Source organism: Eutrigla gurnardus (genome assembly GCF_963514095.1).
Source record: "Eutrigla gurnardus genome assembly, chromosome: 1".
Classification (NCBI taxonomy): Eukaryota; Metazoa; Chordata; class Actinopteri; order Perciformes; family Triglidae; genus Eutrigla; species Eutrigla gurnardus.
The window spans coordinates 26,669,382-26,685,355 of NC_139915.1; the positions used below are offsets into that span (position 1 = coordinate 26,669,382).

The 15,974-nt window shown below is 42.1% G+C and overlaps 2 protein-coding genes across 2 annotated transcripts; both read right to left on the reverse strand.

Moving 5' to 3' along the window:
- Positions 1-768: 768 nt before the first annotated feature.
- heatr3 (HEAT repeat containing 3) lies at positions 769-12,395 on the reverse strand. The gene is made up of 15 exons (XM_084018783.1): positions 12,113-12,395; positions 11,465-11,637; positions 9,467-9,554; positions 9,036-9,136; positions 8,544-8,653; positions 7,099-7,239; positions 6,626-6,918; positions 5,302-5,392; positions 4,958-5,109; positions 4,673-4,755; positions 3,996-4,132; positions 3,675-3,763; positions 2,960-3,103; positions 2,340-2,516; positions 769-2,177 (listed from the first exon to the last, which is right to left on the reverse strand). Exons 1-15 carry the CDS (start codon positions 12,251-12,253, stop codon positions 2,061-2,063), a joined length of 2,037 nt encoding a protein of 678 aa, XP_083874909.1. The 5' UTR covers positions 12,254-12,395; the 3' UTR covers positions 769-2,060.
- Positions 12,396-12,500: 105 nt separating this feature from the next.
- cnep1r1 (CTD nuclear envelope phosphatase 1 regulatory subunit 1) lies at positions 12,501-15,508 on the reverse strand. Its single transcript, XM_084018795.1, has 6 exons — positions 15,429-15,508; positions 14,915-14,986; positions 14,570-14,643; positions 13,201-13,310; positions 12,959-13,013; positions 12,501-12,852 (listed from the first exon to the last, which is right to left on the reverse strand). Exons 1-6 carry the CDS (start codon positions 15,451-15,453, stop codon positions 12,811-12,813), a joined length of 378 nt encoding a protein of 125 aa, XP_083874921.1. The 5' UTR covers positions 15,454-15,508; the 3' UTR covers positions 12,501-12,810.
- Positions 15,509-15,974: the final 466 nt, after the last annotated feature.

Below are 15,974 nucleotides of genomic sequence, written 5' to 3' on the forward strand. Positions count from 1 at the left end.
CCCTTTCCCCTGATCGTGGGTCCCTCAATGGCGAAGTGTACGGCGGCGCTGCGCATGCGCCGAGTGAGTGAAAAAAAGGGGGAGGAGAAACGCTGGTTACGCAACAGACAACTGTTTTTTTTTGTTTTGTTACGTAACGATATCTGATTTATTATTCTCTCATCAAATATAACCAGACAAGGTGTTGAGAGTACTACAGCGTTTTGTTTTATTTGACTAATGTTACTCTATTGAATGTAGCCTACTAATAACACATGCCAGGATTTTAACCACCTCTTTAAAGACTAAACTACCACGGTGGTAATACAAAGGACATATTTATTGCAGAAAAAAAGACTATCTTGTAATTTTCCAAAGTGTCAAAATGCCAAAAATGCTTGTTCTGTCCCATTAAAATTCTAAACTAAAGATATTTTATATACAGTTATATAGAGGGGCTAGAGCTAAGGAACCCTTTCATATAAATTGTACACATTTCTTGGCTGGAAGCACAAAGCTGTGTGAGCATTTTTTGCTTGAATCAGTTTTCTGACATTTTAATTATTTTTCTGTCAATCCACTAATTCAATCGTGCTGTATGGTGATTGTATGGTGAGGGTCAAAAGGTGTTACTTTTAAGGAATTTCTTATATGTAAGAGCAGTGAAATTTAGCATCAAAATGAAATACTGTCCAGTAGCCGTCATCGTTTATCTACATTTTAACTGACATTTGTTGACTATTAGAAATTGAGATTCGTATGATGAAAAGAAAACAAACCATCATAAGGAAATGCTAAAGAATTTATTTCCAAAAAAGGCATTTATTCAAAGCCTGATGGCACAATCTCCCTCAAATTTATATTTGAAATTACTTTTAATCAATGGCATGTAATTTTATAAACATTTCCATGAAAAGGTGTGGAAACCCAGATAATCTGCACCCGACTCTTACAACGTAAGAACTATCACAGAGTTCATTTTGACAATGAGGTAAATGGCAAGTCACCATTCAATTGTTACCATTTACTGCATTAATGAAAAGCGAGCCGGAGACTGTCAGTTACTCAATGCTACTGTAACGATGGATCAGGTGCAAAATAAATAGCACTCTCCTGGATTTACATATTTTCAAACCTGCACTGTTGGAGAACAGGATTTCTCCCTTGTAACAGCAATTTTCGTGTGCTGACTGATCATTACAAGTGATCGGTGTTAGTGACACCCAATCTATTTTCAATTTGGGCAATTACTTTGTTACTGACAAGCCCGCTTTCAGTAGAAAGTTGGCTGCTGTGGTGACTTGCACACAGAAGTTCACAGAAAATACCACTGCAAAAGTCACCACTCTGTGCAGAAGAGCGGCGCCTGGCAGAGTGTGCTAAGAGATGGAGGGAGCTGAGAGAGGCAGAGGGAGAGAGTATGTGCATTTTTCTTAAGGCTAATATGTCTTAATAGATTTTAATGTTATCACAACCGTGGCAGTGAATGTGACAAATCCTTTCAGCCAAGAATATAACTGAAGATACAGTCATTTTTTATTTAGTTTTGTATTAAGCAAGCCAATTTCTTTCTCAACAAAATTGCGTAGCTGATACTACAATCTTTTTTTTTTTTTTTTTCCATGAAAAGGCCTGTAATATAGAGTAGCTCTGCCTCCTGCCCTTTGTAGCAGAACTGCAAACATCATGTTTTGCCGGTTGGAAACATGGGACAAAATTAAGGATGCACATATCAAAATTCAGTGTCTGCTCTCCACACCTGATCTCTTAAAAATGTTACCGAGGGACACAAAATTATAAAAAGTAAAGTCTTACCACAATTCTGAGTGGATAAGATATCGACCAAAGGAGGAAAAAAAAACCCTCTTTACTACTTCCAGTTTCTAATATCAGATTTCACCTCATCTCTCTTTACAACAAATAAACAAGTAAAATAGTAAATCATTATTTAGAGAATATTAACATTGAAACCAAGCAAAACCACATGGTATCCTGCCAACATAATAAATACTTCCAGGTTCGACAACTTGTTATGCTCCTGCTGGCATATCCGTCCAAACCATACAGATTGCAATGTCAAGTTATTTTTTTCTCCCCACGTTCTCCAGATAACCGATGAATCTCCTCAGGTTGACTTTGATGTTGTCTAGCACACACAGCTGCTGGGGGCTGTACTTGCCTCTTCCGTCTTTACGAATCTAGTAGAAAAAGAAAATCATTATTTAAAAGTTAAGAAAAATGTCTTCTTGTTTATTTATTTTTAAACGGCACACATGCACTGTGTAAGCATTGTAAGCAACACGAGAGGGAGAAGAACAACAAGAACAGCATTCAATAAAAAAAGATGACGTCTCTTGTACCTTGGCCTTGAATACAGGTTGAAGTGCCTTCAGTGCAGGTAATAACTGGATGCTTTTGGCAGCCGCCTCTGCCTCGTCTCCATCTGCAAAAACATCAAACAAAGCGTCCAGGGCTTCTCCGTTCACAACCAGGTCGGCGTCCTTGGTGGCCACTTGAAGTAAGGCATTGCCGATCATCTGTGGGGAGCAGAGTTTCTTAGAGCAGAGGTCTTCAAAGTGACAGGATGGAGGGACCCCCTCTTACATATCGTATAAATTGAGTTGCTTATTAAACCAGGCCAATAAAAGTGCCAAGTATAAAAGTACTTTGTAACGATGTATGTATACAATGCTTAACCATTAAAATAATAATTGTTGACAGATTAATTCTATATTGGCATACAATCACAATTTCAAAACACACAATTTAACAAATAGGAAGATTTATATTTTCTTATTATAGGTTATATTCATGCTAATGTGTATTTTGGGAAGAAAAAAAGTTCAAATAATTTCAGGGATCCCCTGCAGTAACTCTGCAGACCCCCTAGGGGTCGCGGACCCCCTTGTTGAAGATCTCCGTCTTAGAGGAAGAACAAAAGTTCCAGGTGAAGGGTAAAATTAAAGAGAGAAGAGTATACCTGCAGGGTTTCAGCAGTGCCCTTCTCTTTGGCTAACGTGCTGCCGGTGATGCCCAGAATGGCGACGGCGTTGACCCTCACGCTGACAACATTGCAGCGGGCGGCTGCTTCGCTCAGACTCATCAGCTGCTGGGGGGTCATGCACTAAAAAAAAAAAACACAAACCAACCACACATGGTCAACAGGGTTTAGTGAGAACTGCGAGTGGGTGTTTGAGCCTGACAAGAAGACAAAGTCTAGCTTCTATGTTGCCTCTCTCTGTGTTCAGTCAACACTGTTAACAAACATGGACACAGGTTAAAGGGGCCATCCCCTCATTTCACACCAGTTCACTTTTCTTGTAATGGGGAGTACAACTGTAGCCTGTAAAAAACAGTTGAATAACGTGTGCTTTCCAAAGTCTAAAGGAAAGTAACCCCTGATGATGTCATCAGGGTCATCTCAGTTTAAGCTTGGAGACTTCCTCAAAAACTAGATGTGCTTTTTCTTTAAGTTTTGGACATTTACCAGGCAGAATACACCTAACAACATGCTACTGAGTTGCATTATGGAAAATGTAGGACCCAACAATTTCAACTCTTCCACATGGTCCTTGATCATTTTGATTTCTTCTTCGTTTGTTTATTCTGTCTGCAGTAACCTTTTAAAATGACAAATTAATGCAAATGTTTAAAGTCACCAAAAGGAAAGGCTGAAGCGGTGCTGCATTCTGTACCTGGGGGATGTTTTTGGAGGCAATCGTCTGTAACAGAGACCGCGTGGCGCTGATGACGGCCTCCAGGAACTCCTCATCTTCAAGTTTCTCTGAAACATGAGAAAGTAAATGACTTATTAAACTGCTGCAAATGATCATTCTAGGATTACACATTTATTTGTCTGCTATGATTATATTGTGGTTTTCACTTTCCACCATTTGTTTTCCAAATCTTGAATCAAAAGTTACTGGAAGTAGTATTTTGCCTATATCCCTGCACGTTTAGTGAAACATAAATGCGACTTGCTTGTGCTTAATTAAAATATGACATAAATGTGAGACCTGCTGCACCAAACACCAGCGTGGACAGGTGCTGGGCTGCTTCCTGCAGGGCTGCAGCTCCTCCAAGACACTCGGGGTCCATGCTGGAGAGGATACTGTGGAGGCATGTCAGCGCCCGGAACTGAACACGCTGCAGCCTAAAGAAGGAAAGATGGCTTTTTGTCACAGAACTATCTCAATAACAGATATCTGCATAGCGATGCAAACACGATTTTGGTTGACATTCTGGTTTCGTTTTGTAGTCCTAGCAGTTTTACCAATGACGTTTGAGCGGGCTTCGGCTGCATGCATAATGCAACATAATGGCCGAAAAGCAACCGGCTAGCATCTGACGACAATTAAGGTTTTGTTCTTTTTAAATCTGTATTGAAACATGAAACAAGCCCTTTATGGACGTCGTCTTTCCACTCTCAAGTCTCCAGCTGCTAATCGGACTGTAAACAATGGCCGGCACACAGAAGAGGAAGTCCATGCCTGGATATCTGTTATCCAGATATCCGCTGGCCACACCGGAACCCCTGAAATATTGGACGTTGCCCCCCAGAGGCTAAATAGTTGAACCGATAGCCGGGACACTCACCAGAGTAACTATGAATACAATATCTGATACAGATACCATTAAACTAATTTTGATCTGACAGTTAAGTTAAAGAAAGGATGAGAAGTGGGAAGATTACTTTTTTATCAGGCCTTTCCACGAGGGAACCTGATGGCACACATCCATGGCTTCCTTTGTGGGGAACTGGGTCTTTTTGAGGACCTTGAATCGAGACACAAATCAATATATATTACTACAATCATCTTTATACCATTTAGTGTGGTTTCATAAAAAGATCTCAATGAAACTGCACTGCTCAGGTGGAAACGTGGGCGAGGTTCACGGCGTCATTCCAACCATATTTTAGCTATTTATTGAATAATGCTGACGTGAGGTGTTACTGATGAAGCAGAAAGGTATTTGCCTTTTGTGGGATGCTGTGATTGATCAAGGCTCCGTGAATCTCAGCTGACAAACACAGTGGCGACATGAGATTGGACACGCCATCACAGAGGCCGTCCGGACCCAAGTCGCTGTCGTCGCTGCTCGACTCCTCCCACTCGTCGTCAGAAGGGTCTTAAGAGGCACACAGATGTAGAATTGATCAGGGAAACGAGGCAAACGCTGCCCATGCAGCACAAACAAAGCCGTTTCTAGGCAATTATTGTTATTATCACCTATTACATATGCGTGCACAGTGAACCGGGAAATAATGTTGATGAAAAAATGCCAGGGGTCAGCGCTGTTGTCCCTGCCTGCAACACTCACCGTCAGAGCAGCACATGTTGACGATGATCTCTAAGGACGTTTGCTGGGCTGTCAGCAAGGCCGTTGCCTCCCTCAGCTCCTCCTTGTCCCTCTGGACAAAACAAGCAGCCATGTGAGTCAACATCCTACCAAAACGATGACTGTTAGCACTGTTATCACCCAGTCTCAGTTCAGCTGCCCGCCACAAAGAAGAGATGCATTTCCACAGACGTACTCAAGCGTGTTTGTAACGTCATTTTTGAAGGGAAAATTCTATTCAGTTGGGGGGGGTGGGGGGCGTGCACACACACACACACACACACACACACACACACACACACACACACACACACACACACACACACACACACACACACACACACACACACACACACACACACACACACACACACACACACACACACACACACACACACACACAGGTTTGTTTAGCACAGAGAAATACTTCCCATAGCTGTATATTTGTGCTGCTAAACTGGAAAAAAAAAAGCTCAGATGGAGATAACCCTCATTGCGTAACCTACAATACCTACGGGGGGGGGGGGGGGGGGGGGGGGGGGTTTAGGACGTCACCATGAATGTCACCCGTAATCCCGGGGCTCTGGCTGTGACTGAGACGAGAGGGACAGCTCTGTCTCGCCGGGGTCAAGTCTGGGGACTGTCAGCATGGTGGAAGCCAGAAGCTGGTGCAGCTGAACCTTGCTGAGTGTCCCGAATACATCCCCCCCCCCTTCCCAACTCCCCCGCAACCCCCATCCCCCCGAACCCGACAGTTTGTCTGCTCTGTCAGTCTGGCTCGAACTCCAGCATGACTCATCCGCCACCTTTTCACCTAGCATTAACATGCTCCTCAGAAATACAAAACCAGATCGCTTCGCCGCCGCAAACACAGACCGCCGTAACTCGTCACATCCTGATATTTACAGCATTTAGAATGGAGCGTTAACTTCTTATTAAGCCATGTAGAACAATTTACATAGTAAATACACTCAATTAGTTGCATTTTAAGATTTGGGACCATGATGTGTACTGCATGGGATACTTTAGAGTAAAAAAATAAACAATTTATTGTTATTTATCAGCTGATAGAAGACTGATATATGTGCAATAAGTTAATACCAGCCAATATATCCTCTCAGCCAATTGATCTCCCTGGCTCTAACCGGGAGGGAAGCATACTGCTGATAGTGACACAGGGTTCATAATCTCTCCGACGGGTGTGATTTATTGGGTTCAGAAGGCTGACTTGTACCGCGGCTCACAACCTGACGTAGGCATGAAGAGGAACAGCATTATACAAGATACTTAACGAGACGCCACTTACAGGCAAAAGGTCGGAGAAGTCGTGATCAACTTTCGATGCTTTTCCGTTCCTGTTGCGTTTAGGTGCTTCCTCCTCGTCCTCCTCCTCCTCCATGGGGGGCTCTCCTGCAGCCTGGTCATCCATGCCTGTTGCAGCTGGTGCACTTCTGTTACGGACCTCCTCTGCTTGTCTGAGTTCAGGTATCAGCGTACCCGTGTCCAGATCCAGGCACTGGGACAGGGCGGCCACCACGGCGTTGATGGTCTGAGCCTGGCGGGCGGCAGGCAAACTGCCCTTCATGTTCCACAGAGTCCCTGAGGGACACAGAGTTACAGCGTAGGAAGGTGGCATTAAGATACATTACAGCGTTTGTGCCTTAAATAAGCAACTTCTGTCCACTGTGGACTTTTCAATGTCACTTTCAAACTTGTGTAACCGTGACAGTTTTAGACAATGTATTGCTTTTTCTCAAAAAAAATACAGAAAAACTGTACCTGCAGCCAACGTCCTGAGGAGCGTGTGTGCCATGTCTGGCTGAGGCGTCAGCAGCACGCTCTCCACGACTCCGAGCACGGCAGCGTTCAGGCTACATAGCAGCTCCGGGTTATCCTCCGTCACCGTGTGCAAACAGTGGGCTGCCCCAATATAAAAGGAGAAGACTTACAAACTGTTCTCACCGTTGAGAAACCCAATTAGTTAGAGGTTAAACTTGACTTTGGCAATATGACAATATGATTTCTGAAAGTCATATTTAGAAGGAAAATAATATCTATTATCCGACATTGTAACAGAGCTGAGTGGAAGCACCATCTACACATTTCATCTAAAAAAAAAAAAAGCGTTGCGTTGTCACACATAACATCTATGCATATTAATAATATCATATGCAACCTTCAGACAACTACCATGATCCTGTTATTCAATATATATATATTTTTGTGTGCCATATAGTCCCACTATACTCTCATTATACTCCAGAGTGTAGACTGCTAAACAGCACTAAAGGTAAGAGGAAAAATATGGTTTTTCGATTTGGGGACAAAGTGTCCTTTTAGACATTATGCAGAATCCGGCTGACGAGAGACGATTCAGAAGCGGAGCATCTGTTCTTCAGCTGACACATTTATAATATAGTTTGAAGTTGAGATGAGTGAGAAGTTGGTGTTTTATAAGCATAAGTAAACATCTGCAGCTCACAGATGCTTTATGGCTAGACTTCAATATGACAACTTTCAGTCGCCTCAAACCTCCACAGCCGTGACTCATTCTAAATACAACATTAGCTGGTCTCACAGTACGAGTGCTGTCATTAACCTGTGTTTCTATGTATGTATTCCTACGATTTCTTTATCCTAAAGTAAGGATTTGCAGCAGCTTGGTAATGCAGGCAGGTCAAGATGAATGTACGAGCTGCGATGTATTGACTGACAACAGAAACAGAACAATATGTAAATGGAAGAATATTGTGAATTCAACTGCATTAAAACACGGAACAAATATCACAGAAAAGCATTTTAAATGCAGCATTGTTTACATACACAGTATGTTTAGTAACTTGCACGCTCCAACTTCCCTGTCTTTCTGATTAAATGTTAAAACCGTAGCACACGTGTGTACTCTTGTCTGTGCACGAAACACATCGCACAAAATGGGACCAGCACATAAAAAGAACAGCTCCGCAGCACTATTAGAGGTCTAACCCTCCACTGGGAACCTTTAATGTTAGTGGGGATGGAAATGTCAGTGCTGCTTAGAGGTACATTCACTTTTATGGCATCAGGACGTGCGCCAGCTCTAACAGAAATCTGTACGTCCTGTCCTGATATTTAGACCAAAACTGAGGTTCGTCATGAATAATATATTTTGGCCAGATTGGATGCACAAACACCTTTATGAATCAATTATAACTTTGGATTCTTTGCATATTGATCAGCCCTACCAGCAGATGTGGCCAGTTCCACGTTGTGGGGGTGTCTCTCCAAACACTGGACAACCACATCCAGGAGACCCACTTTGTTGAACACAGACAGCGACTGGCTGCTGCTCTCACTGGAAGGACGACACAACAAGACAGACGGATGTGAGACGAGCAAGACATGCACATAGAAAGACATCTGATAATGGATAACAGCGGCAACAGCGGCGACCTATAAGATGAACTAAGAGTGTCATTCTCTGGACTGGAAAGAAAATCTAAGCAGGGTGAGGTATTTAATGAGGATGCATCTTTACTTCGGCAATGAAACCTCACCTCATGAGATGCTAACTAGCCCAAGAAGACTGATGATAGGGGGCGTTACTGCACGCAAATATGGAACGAGTTGCAAGGCGCCAAAGAAAAACAGCGTGCATGCTTCAGTGAAACACCCTCGTGATAAACAAAAGGTTAAAAACAGCGCTGTCCACCAGCTCACACAACCTCTTGGCTTACCATAGATTCCACAGTAGGTTCACAGCCTCATTGGCTACATCCTCCACCGCAGACCTCTGGTCTTTCATCGCCACGGCAGCGCTCTCAAAACCAGCGCAGCTCTGAAAGGAAAAACAATGTGTTGCAGCAAAACGGGTGAAACCGGTATGACCTTTGCCGTCGTCCATCCTAAAATGTTAACTCTTTATATCGTGAAAATGCAGCTCAGCCTGAAAAAGTGGATGTAAAATGAATTCAGTCGTATATCAATTATGATTCAAAATGCCTATTGACAATGGCGAGCTTGAATGTGGTAAAATGAGGACATGCAGAGATCATCACTAATTGTAACCTAATTGCTGAGGGTACGCTAGCATGCCGTAACCGCTGCTGATGAGGAGGAACTGAAGTGATGGGGTGAGCTAAAAGCGGCAGCGGCGGCACAGTCTCACCTCTCTTAGCAGCTCTGTCAGAGGAGTCATGACGTCGTGCTTCACCATGTCCTCGCACACCTCCTGACCTCCGCATGCACTCAGATTCCTGTCGGGGAGAGACACACACTCATCGTTCAGTCGGGCGCGGAGTCGCTGTCGGAGACGGCGTTTGTGTAAGAGAAGCGGAGCTCTGGGGCCGTCCCGCGAGCGACTGTTATATTTTCATATCCAGGACATGAGCCGGGATTTAAGGTTTTACTGGAGGGTTCTAGTCAGGGCGGGTGTGGAGGTCGCACTCGGAAACAACAACAAGCGTTGACTGATGGGGATGACGACCAGCGCTAACAGCCAGATGTCATCATCACTGTTAATTAAGCAGTTTAAGGAGGGTGTAATACATGTAACAGTGCCACATAAACAAACATTAACAGAATTAGGTGTATATTTTTATCTAAAATGTCATAAGCTTGTAATAACAGGAGTTTTTCTTCTTACAGTGGGACCTTTTATTGTAGCATGGCGCCACCTGTAGAGTGACGTAATACTCACCACACTGGACTACACTGTTTATGGTAGTAGGAAAAACAGAAAAATCCCAATTTATTTACAAGAAAAAGCCAAATTGATTGAAATAATGTGCTCTACGCGTTATCCTCATCAAACCTTTTCTGATTGCGTTTCTTTTTGCTCCTCCACTGTGTTATTAGGCTTATGTTTTTTAAGTGTGTAAATCTTTTGTTTATTTTCTGCCTTCGGCTATTACTGTTACAATATTTGTTTTCTCTTGAGGTTCTTGTCTAAGGTTAAGAACATTTTCATATCCTATCAAATCAAGGTTAAGCCTGAATAATCATATACACCGATTCTGGTACTCAGTCTGAACTTTTGACCTCTGACGTGCCCACTCGGTTGCAATTATAACTTAATTAATTTCCACTTTATTTGTCATTCCACAGCAACAATAAAAATTAGTTAAAATTAACTGTTGCGTCCTAACAATCAGGATGTAAAACGTGACCCAAAAAAAAAAAAACAGAAAACATGAATCCAACTCCAACATAAGTGTTTAGGAAACCAGCTGGACAACAGGCGTGAAAGAACCCACAAGAGAATGAAACCTGAGCCAGAGAGTCATACAGAAAACAGCATTAACAGCCCTTTAACCCAATAAACATATTTTTAATCTTCTAAAAAGTAATTACTTTAAACTGTTGACATATGAAGTGAGCCAACAGATCTTTTAGAGCGAGACCTGGCCCTTTAATTTAACATTCAACGATGTTAATCTTCAATCTCCAGGGATCTCGAGTAATTACTTTATTCAGCATTTACAAGCTACCATTAAAAAAAAAAAAAGTAGTCCACCTGTATTCAAAGGACTCCATATGGTCTTCATCTCTGTGAGGTACGTGTCTTCTCTGGCCACTCCCATGTCTGACAAACACCCTCTTGTAGAGTTTTCTATTTTGAATTCTGGCAATATTATAGAGGGCACAAAACCTCTGGACATGATGGTTTAAAGTCCTCCTGTATTTATGGACAACACCACACCAATGACAGGATCAGGGGGGGGGTTTAGCTCAGGAGGTAGTGCGTTCGGCTGGCAACCGCAAGATTGCTGGTTTGATCCTCGGCTCCTCCTAGCTGAGTGCCTGGTGTCCCTGAGCAAGACACCTCACCCCAATTGCTCCTGACGAGCTGGCTGTCGCCCTGCGTGGTTGACTCCGCCGTCAGTGTGTGAATGTGTGAGTGAATGGGTGAGTGACAGTCATACCTGTAAAGCGCTTTGGAGAAAAAGCGCTATATAAATGAGGCCATTTACCATTTACCATTTATCAAGTCTTTCTCCCCCTGCTAACATTCATGTGGTATGCTTGTCCTTTCTCTGCCACTCGTGTGTTTGTTAAAAACTGAGTCCCTTGCAGGAGCTGTATGCATGTTATGCGGACCCGTTTCCCCAAACCACTAGACCTAGTATTGTTGAGGCAGTCCACACCGCCGCCCCTCCCGACTCACCTGAGCGCCCCGGTGGCGGTCTCCCTGACAGCCAGGCTGCTGTCCATCAGCATGGGCCCCAGGCGCCTCACAGCATCCCTCTGCAGGAACCCCGGGATGGTCTGACTCTGCTGCACCACCCGGGAAATGCTGGCACATGCAAACTCTCGCACATCCGCGCTGGGACTCTCCAACTGTGGAAACAGGCACACGAGCCACTGTATGACATGACCTGTTTATGAAGTATAAACCCTTTATTATATATATATATTCATTTAATAATCTACATTATTATGTTATCTCTTGTTATCTTTTATTATCCTTATTTTATTGTATTGTATGCATTGTATGTAATTGTGCTTTGGCAACACATTTCATGTCATCCCAATAAAGCCATATTAATTGTATGCTGCACTTCTCTAGCACAAGTAATAGGAGGATATAAACTTCAGTCTGAAAAGTATTTCAGACTTTAAAGTTGTAAAAAAAATTAATAACTTTACACTTGACATTATATTCATCCGTGTTAGTGGACTTACCGATCAAAGAGCAGCTCAAGTCATCCTAATACATATACACCTCCTGTATACGTCATTAAAATGTTTACATGCCTATCCACCATGCTAATATATAACATAAACGAACAGCAGAGGTATTTTAGCGACATACTTTCTCCAGCAACTCCGCCGCTGGACAACTACCGTCTCCCAGGTCTTCTTCCTCGGCGTCCTCCTCCTTCACAGCATTCGTCGGCAACCCGACAGCGTTGAACTGCGGACGTTTGAATTTAGTGGTTTTACTTTTACCCATTTTTAAGAGCGACTAAAAGTGCAAGCTGAGCACGAAACGTGAGTTCTTCTCTCCTCGTGCAGTCTGGCTCAGCGACCAGACCTCAAACACACACACTCAAGCTCCAGACAGCGTCGGAGGCCATGTGGAAGCCTGGTCCATGCCGTAAAGTGTTCCTTTACTAACGGAAAGCGTAGCTGCTGTCGCAAAACCACGCGCAACGCAACCACACGGCTTTTCGTGCAATAAGACAAAACAATCAAGACAGAGTTTTACAACTGAAGTATTTATTTTGTAAATAAATTTTAAAAATAGAAACATTTACTTAAAATACATGCTCAACATCAGGGACAGAAATAAACACATCTGAATTCTCATAATCAGATGAAGATCAGCAGTGACACTGTTAAAAGGCCCCATCAGTTCATTTCTTCTTCTTCTTTTCAAATGCGTTTCCATTACGGTGACAAATGTCCACCTCAGTGCTGTTCTCCTTGGTGCTGTTCAGACCACCCAAAGGACTCAAGGCTGGGTGATCAGTGGCTATCACAAAGACCAGTAAGCACTCGAGCTTGTGGTTACTGGATGTTCGGTCGTGGCTTGAGAATAAGTTTCCCCGTCTGCAAAAAAGAAGGAAATAATAACAAGTGTTTACATGTTTACAAAAAACACAAGTTGTCGGAGCAGACTTTAGGTCAGAAGATCAAAGAGATTTTATAAACTCACATCGTCACAGGACATGTTGTATTCTGCTAAAACTGTCCGACAGCGGGCGGCAATACTGAAGGGGCAAAGGTCAAAGATTTCAACTTGTACACCAAAAACCCAAAGGAGGAATCACTTATATATATGTGCATTTAGCCGAACATTTCTTTCAAGCTCGACACTTTAATTATTACTTATAACTTTAATTATTTTTTTTTTTAAATCATGCTTCTTCATATTAACTGCAAAAGACAAAAGGATACATCGATGGTGCCACAACTCGTTTGTGTATCCCAGCAAAGAACAGAGCTATAAGAGTGATGCAGCTGATGGTGAAGAAGGGATGATTCCACAGTGATGAAAAGAAAGACACCTGCAGAACAAGAGGAGCCAAAAAGAAACATAAATTACCAAGTCAATTACAAAACTTTCACTTTTACAGATTACATCTGTAATGAGTTTAGGATATCAAAGTGTGGTAAGACATTTTAAAGGAATAGCATAACATTTCCCACTGCATTCTGCTTCTTGGGCTCCCCCAAAGCCAGTGTGCTTGGTGCGTATTAATAATATTCAGCGCCATAACTTGCGAGGACAACCAAGAACAAAGAGGTCGGTTGGAGGAAACAGTAGTCTGTATTTTGTCGTAGTAGAGAGATCAGCGATGAGCTGTGAAAGCGAGCGACCTTGTTGCTAACGAAATAGCATCAGCATCAAAGCCATACTCTAAGGGCCTGTTGTTGAAGACATGCATCAGCAGAAATCCTGTGTCCTGACAAGTGACAGACTTTTGACAACAGCAGACTGACAAGAAAACTCTGTGGCACAAAGATTGAAGATGTGTCGGGAGATGAGGATAGAACAAAGTAAAGTAATTTGTCATTTTTGCAATTGATGAGAGAACAGACATGACAGATGTTGCTCATACTTGCTATAATAATTGGTGGTGCTGACTAGAATCTGACTGACTGTCACTGAGGGAGTTCCTGGAGTTGTGGCTAATGATCGACACCACAACATCAGATGACATTTTCAACTCTCTAGTTCAGCTTGTTCACACTGCTATAGGAAGAAAACTTGGTGTTGATATGTATAGGTTGTATTAGTCTGGCTCACTTGAGGTCAAATTAAATTTGTTTTTTTGATACTTCTGACTTAGATGATGAGGTTTGACATTACAGAGTGGTGCTTTTACATGAAGTGAGGAAGACTGTTAACTCTGTTATGGTGGTGCAAGAAAAACAGCCACACTCAAAATTGTTGGACACAATAGCTCAGCTTTCATCACAGTCAATTTCAAATGAAACTGGATTGGTTTTGCCGAGATATAATAAAGTAATAAAGATACCGGTAGATAGATATAATAAAGTAAGATATCACAAATGTAAGCCTTCATATTTAAATTGTAACATTGAATGCAAATTAATCTAGATGCTCACTGAGTCTGTGTCAAAGATCAGACAAACAAAAGATGATGATGATGTCATTTATAGACTCAATCCTGTAATTCCTGTTGGCCGTCATTGTAGCGGTCACTAATAACTTAGAGCATGATGTATATTCTCTTTGGGATGACATTTCCCTTGAAGCCAGAATGGACACAAATAGACATGTTTGTCCACGAATACATACCTTTTGTGTGTCCGGGTCTATTAACCAGTTCCAAGCCCCAGTAGCCGTGCAAACAGACACCACTATCAGAATCACTGCAACAAGACAGGAGAATCACACACAGCGAAAAACAACATGAAACACTAAATTAATACTTTGTGAATCTCAATGTTGGTGGTTACTAAGTATTTACCCTGAGATTATATCCACCAATGCTGGATTTACTGTGTAAGCAGTGTCTTCACGTCATTTGTTTTGCTTGACAGATTTTGGCAAATAAAAAGGTATCACGTGCTTCATCTTCTCTGCCATGTTTTTTTTATTTTTTTATTTTTTTTACAATAATCAAAACTAACTGTCACTCACTTCTCCACCTGCCTGTCGCAGGTTGCAAACAGGAGACGTACTCTGTCAGTCTTCTCTCAAACGCCTTCAGGTCTGAAACACAAAGCGGGCACAATGAAACACTGAGGGTTTTTTTTATAATGTGTTAATATCGTGGATGTGTAACCTAGCAACAACTCGCTCGGTTTGCGTCACTTTGTAAGTGGCTATCGCGTCTTGTAAGTACGCAACGATAACGTTCAACTGAAGCCAAGACAGGAGCATTAACGTGACCGATATATAAAACATTATATAATTCATGACTCGGTAACGTTATATGTGTTGAGCTAACACCAACGACACCGTAGGAACAGACTGTTTATAGCTGTTTAGTGGAGCTAGTAAACATGCTAAGTGTCGTAAGACAAACGAGCTAACTCAAACTAGCATCTGAATTTGATCTCCTATTAAGACGTTTGCTTTGAATTATTTCTGGTGAATATAGCTTTGAGGCTAACGCAAACCAGCAGCTATTTAAAATGTCCTTGTTGGTTACCTTCGGCCTGTTCCAGGGAGTTCATATCTGAGCCTCGTCCCAGCAGCCTGCTGTTGGCCGACTGACTGCCGTCAAGTGAGCCGTGCTGGTGGAGTTACGGTACGGGTGCTCGGAGAGGCCAAAAAAGATTGAGGAAAGACCCGTAGTTCAACAATAAAGTAAAATACGACTTATATTATAGATTGTTTAATTCAAATCCTTATTAAATATTTTAATTTAACCAATGTTTCTAATTAAAAAGATAGCTCCAACGTTAAAAAACAAAATAAGTAACTAAAACAAATTATTAATAGTCATGACAAACTTTCAATGGATTCCTTTTCAGCATATTATATATGTATTATATATGTGACCAATTTGTTTTAATTCAATGTAAAACCATTTTCACATGTGTGTGTGTGTGTGTGTGTGTGTGTGTGTGTGTGTGTGTGTGTGTGTGTGTGTGTGTGTGTGTGTGTGTGTGTGTGTGTGTGTGTGTGTGTGTAATATTTACTTATGGTAGGCCTACGTTTGAACTGACCTATATTTTAATTATTTATTTTTACA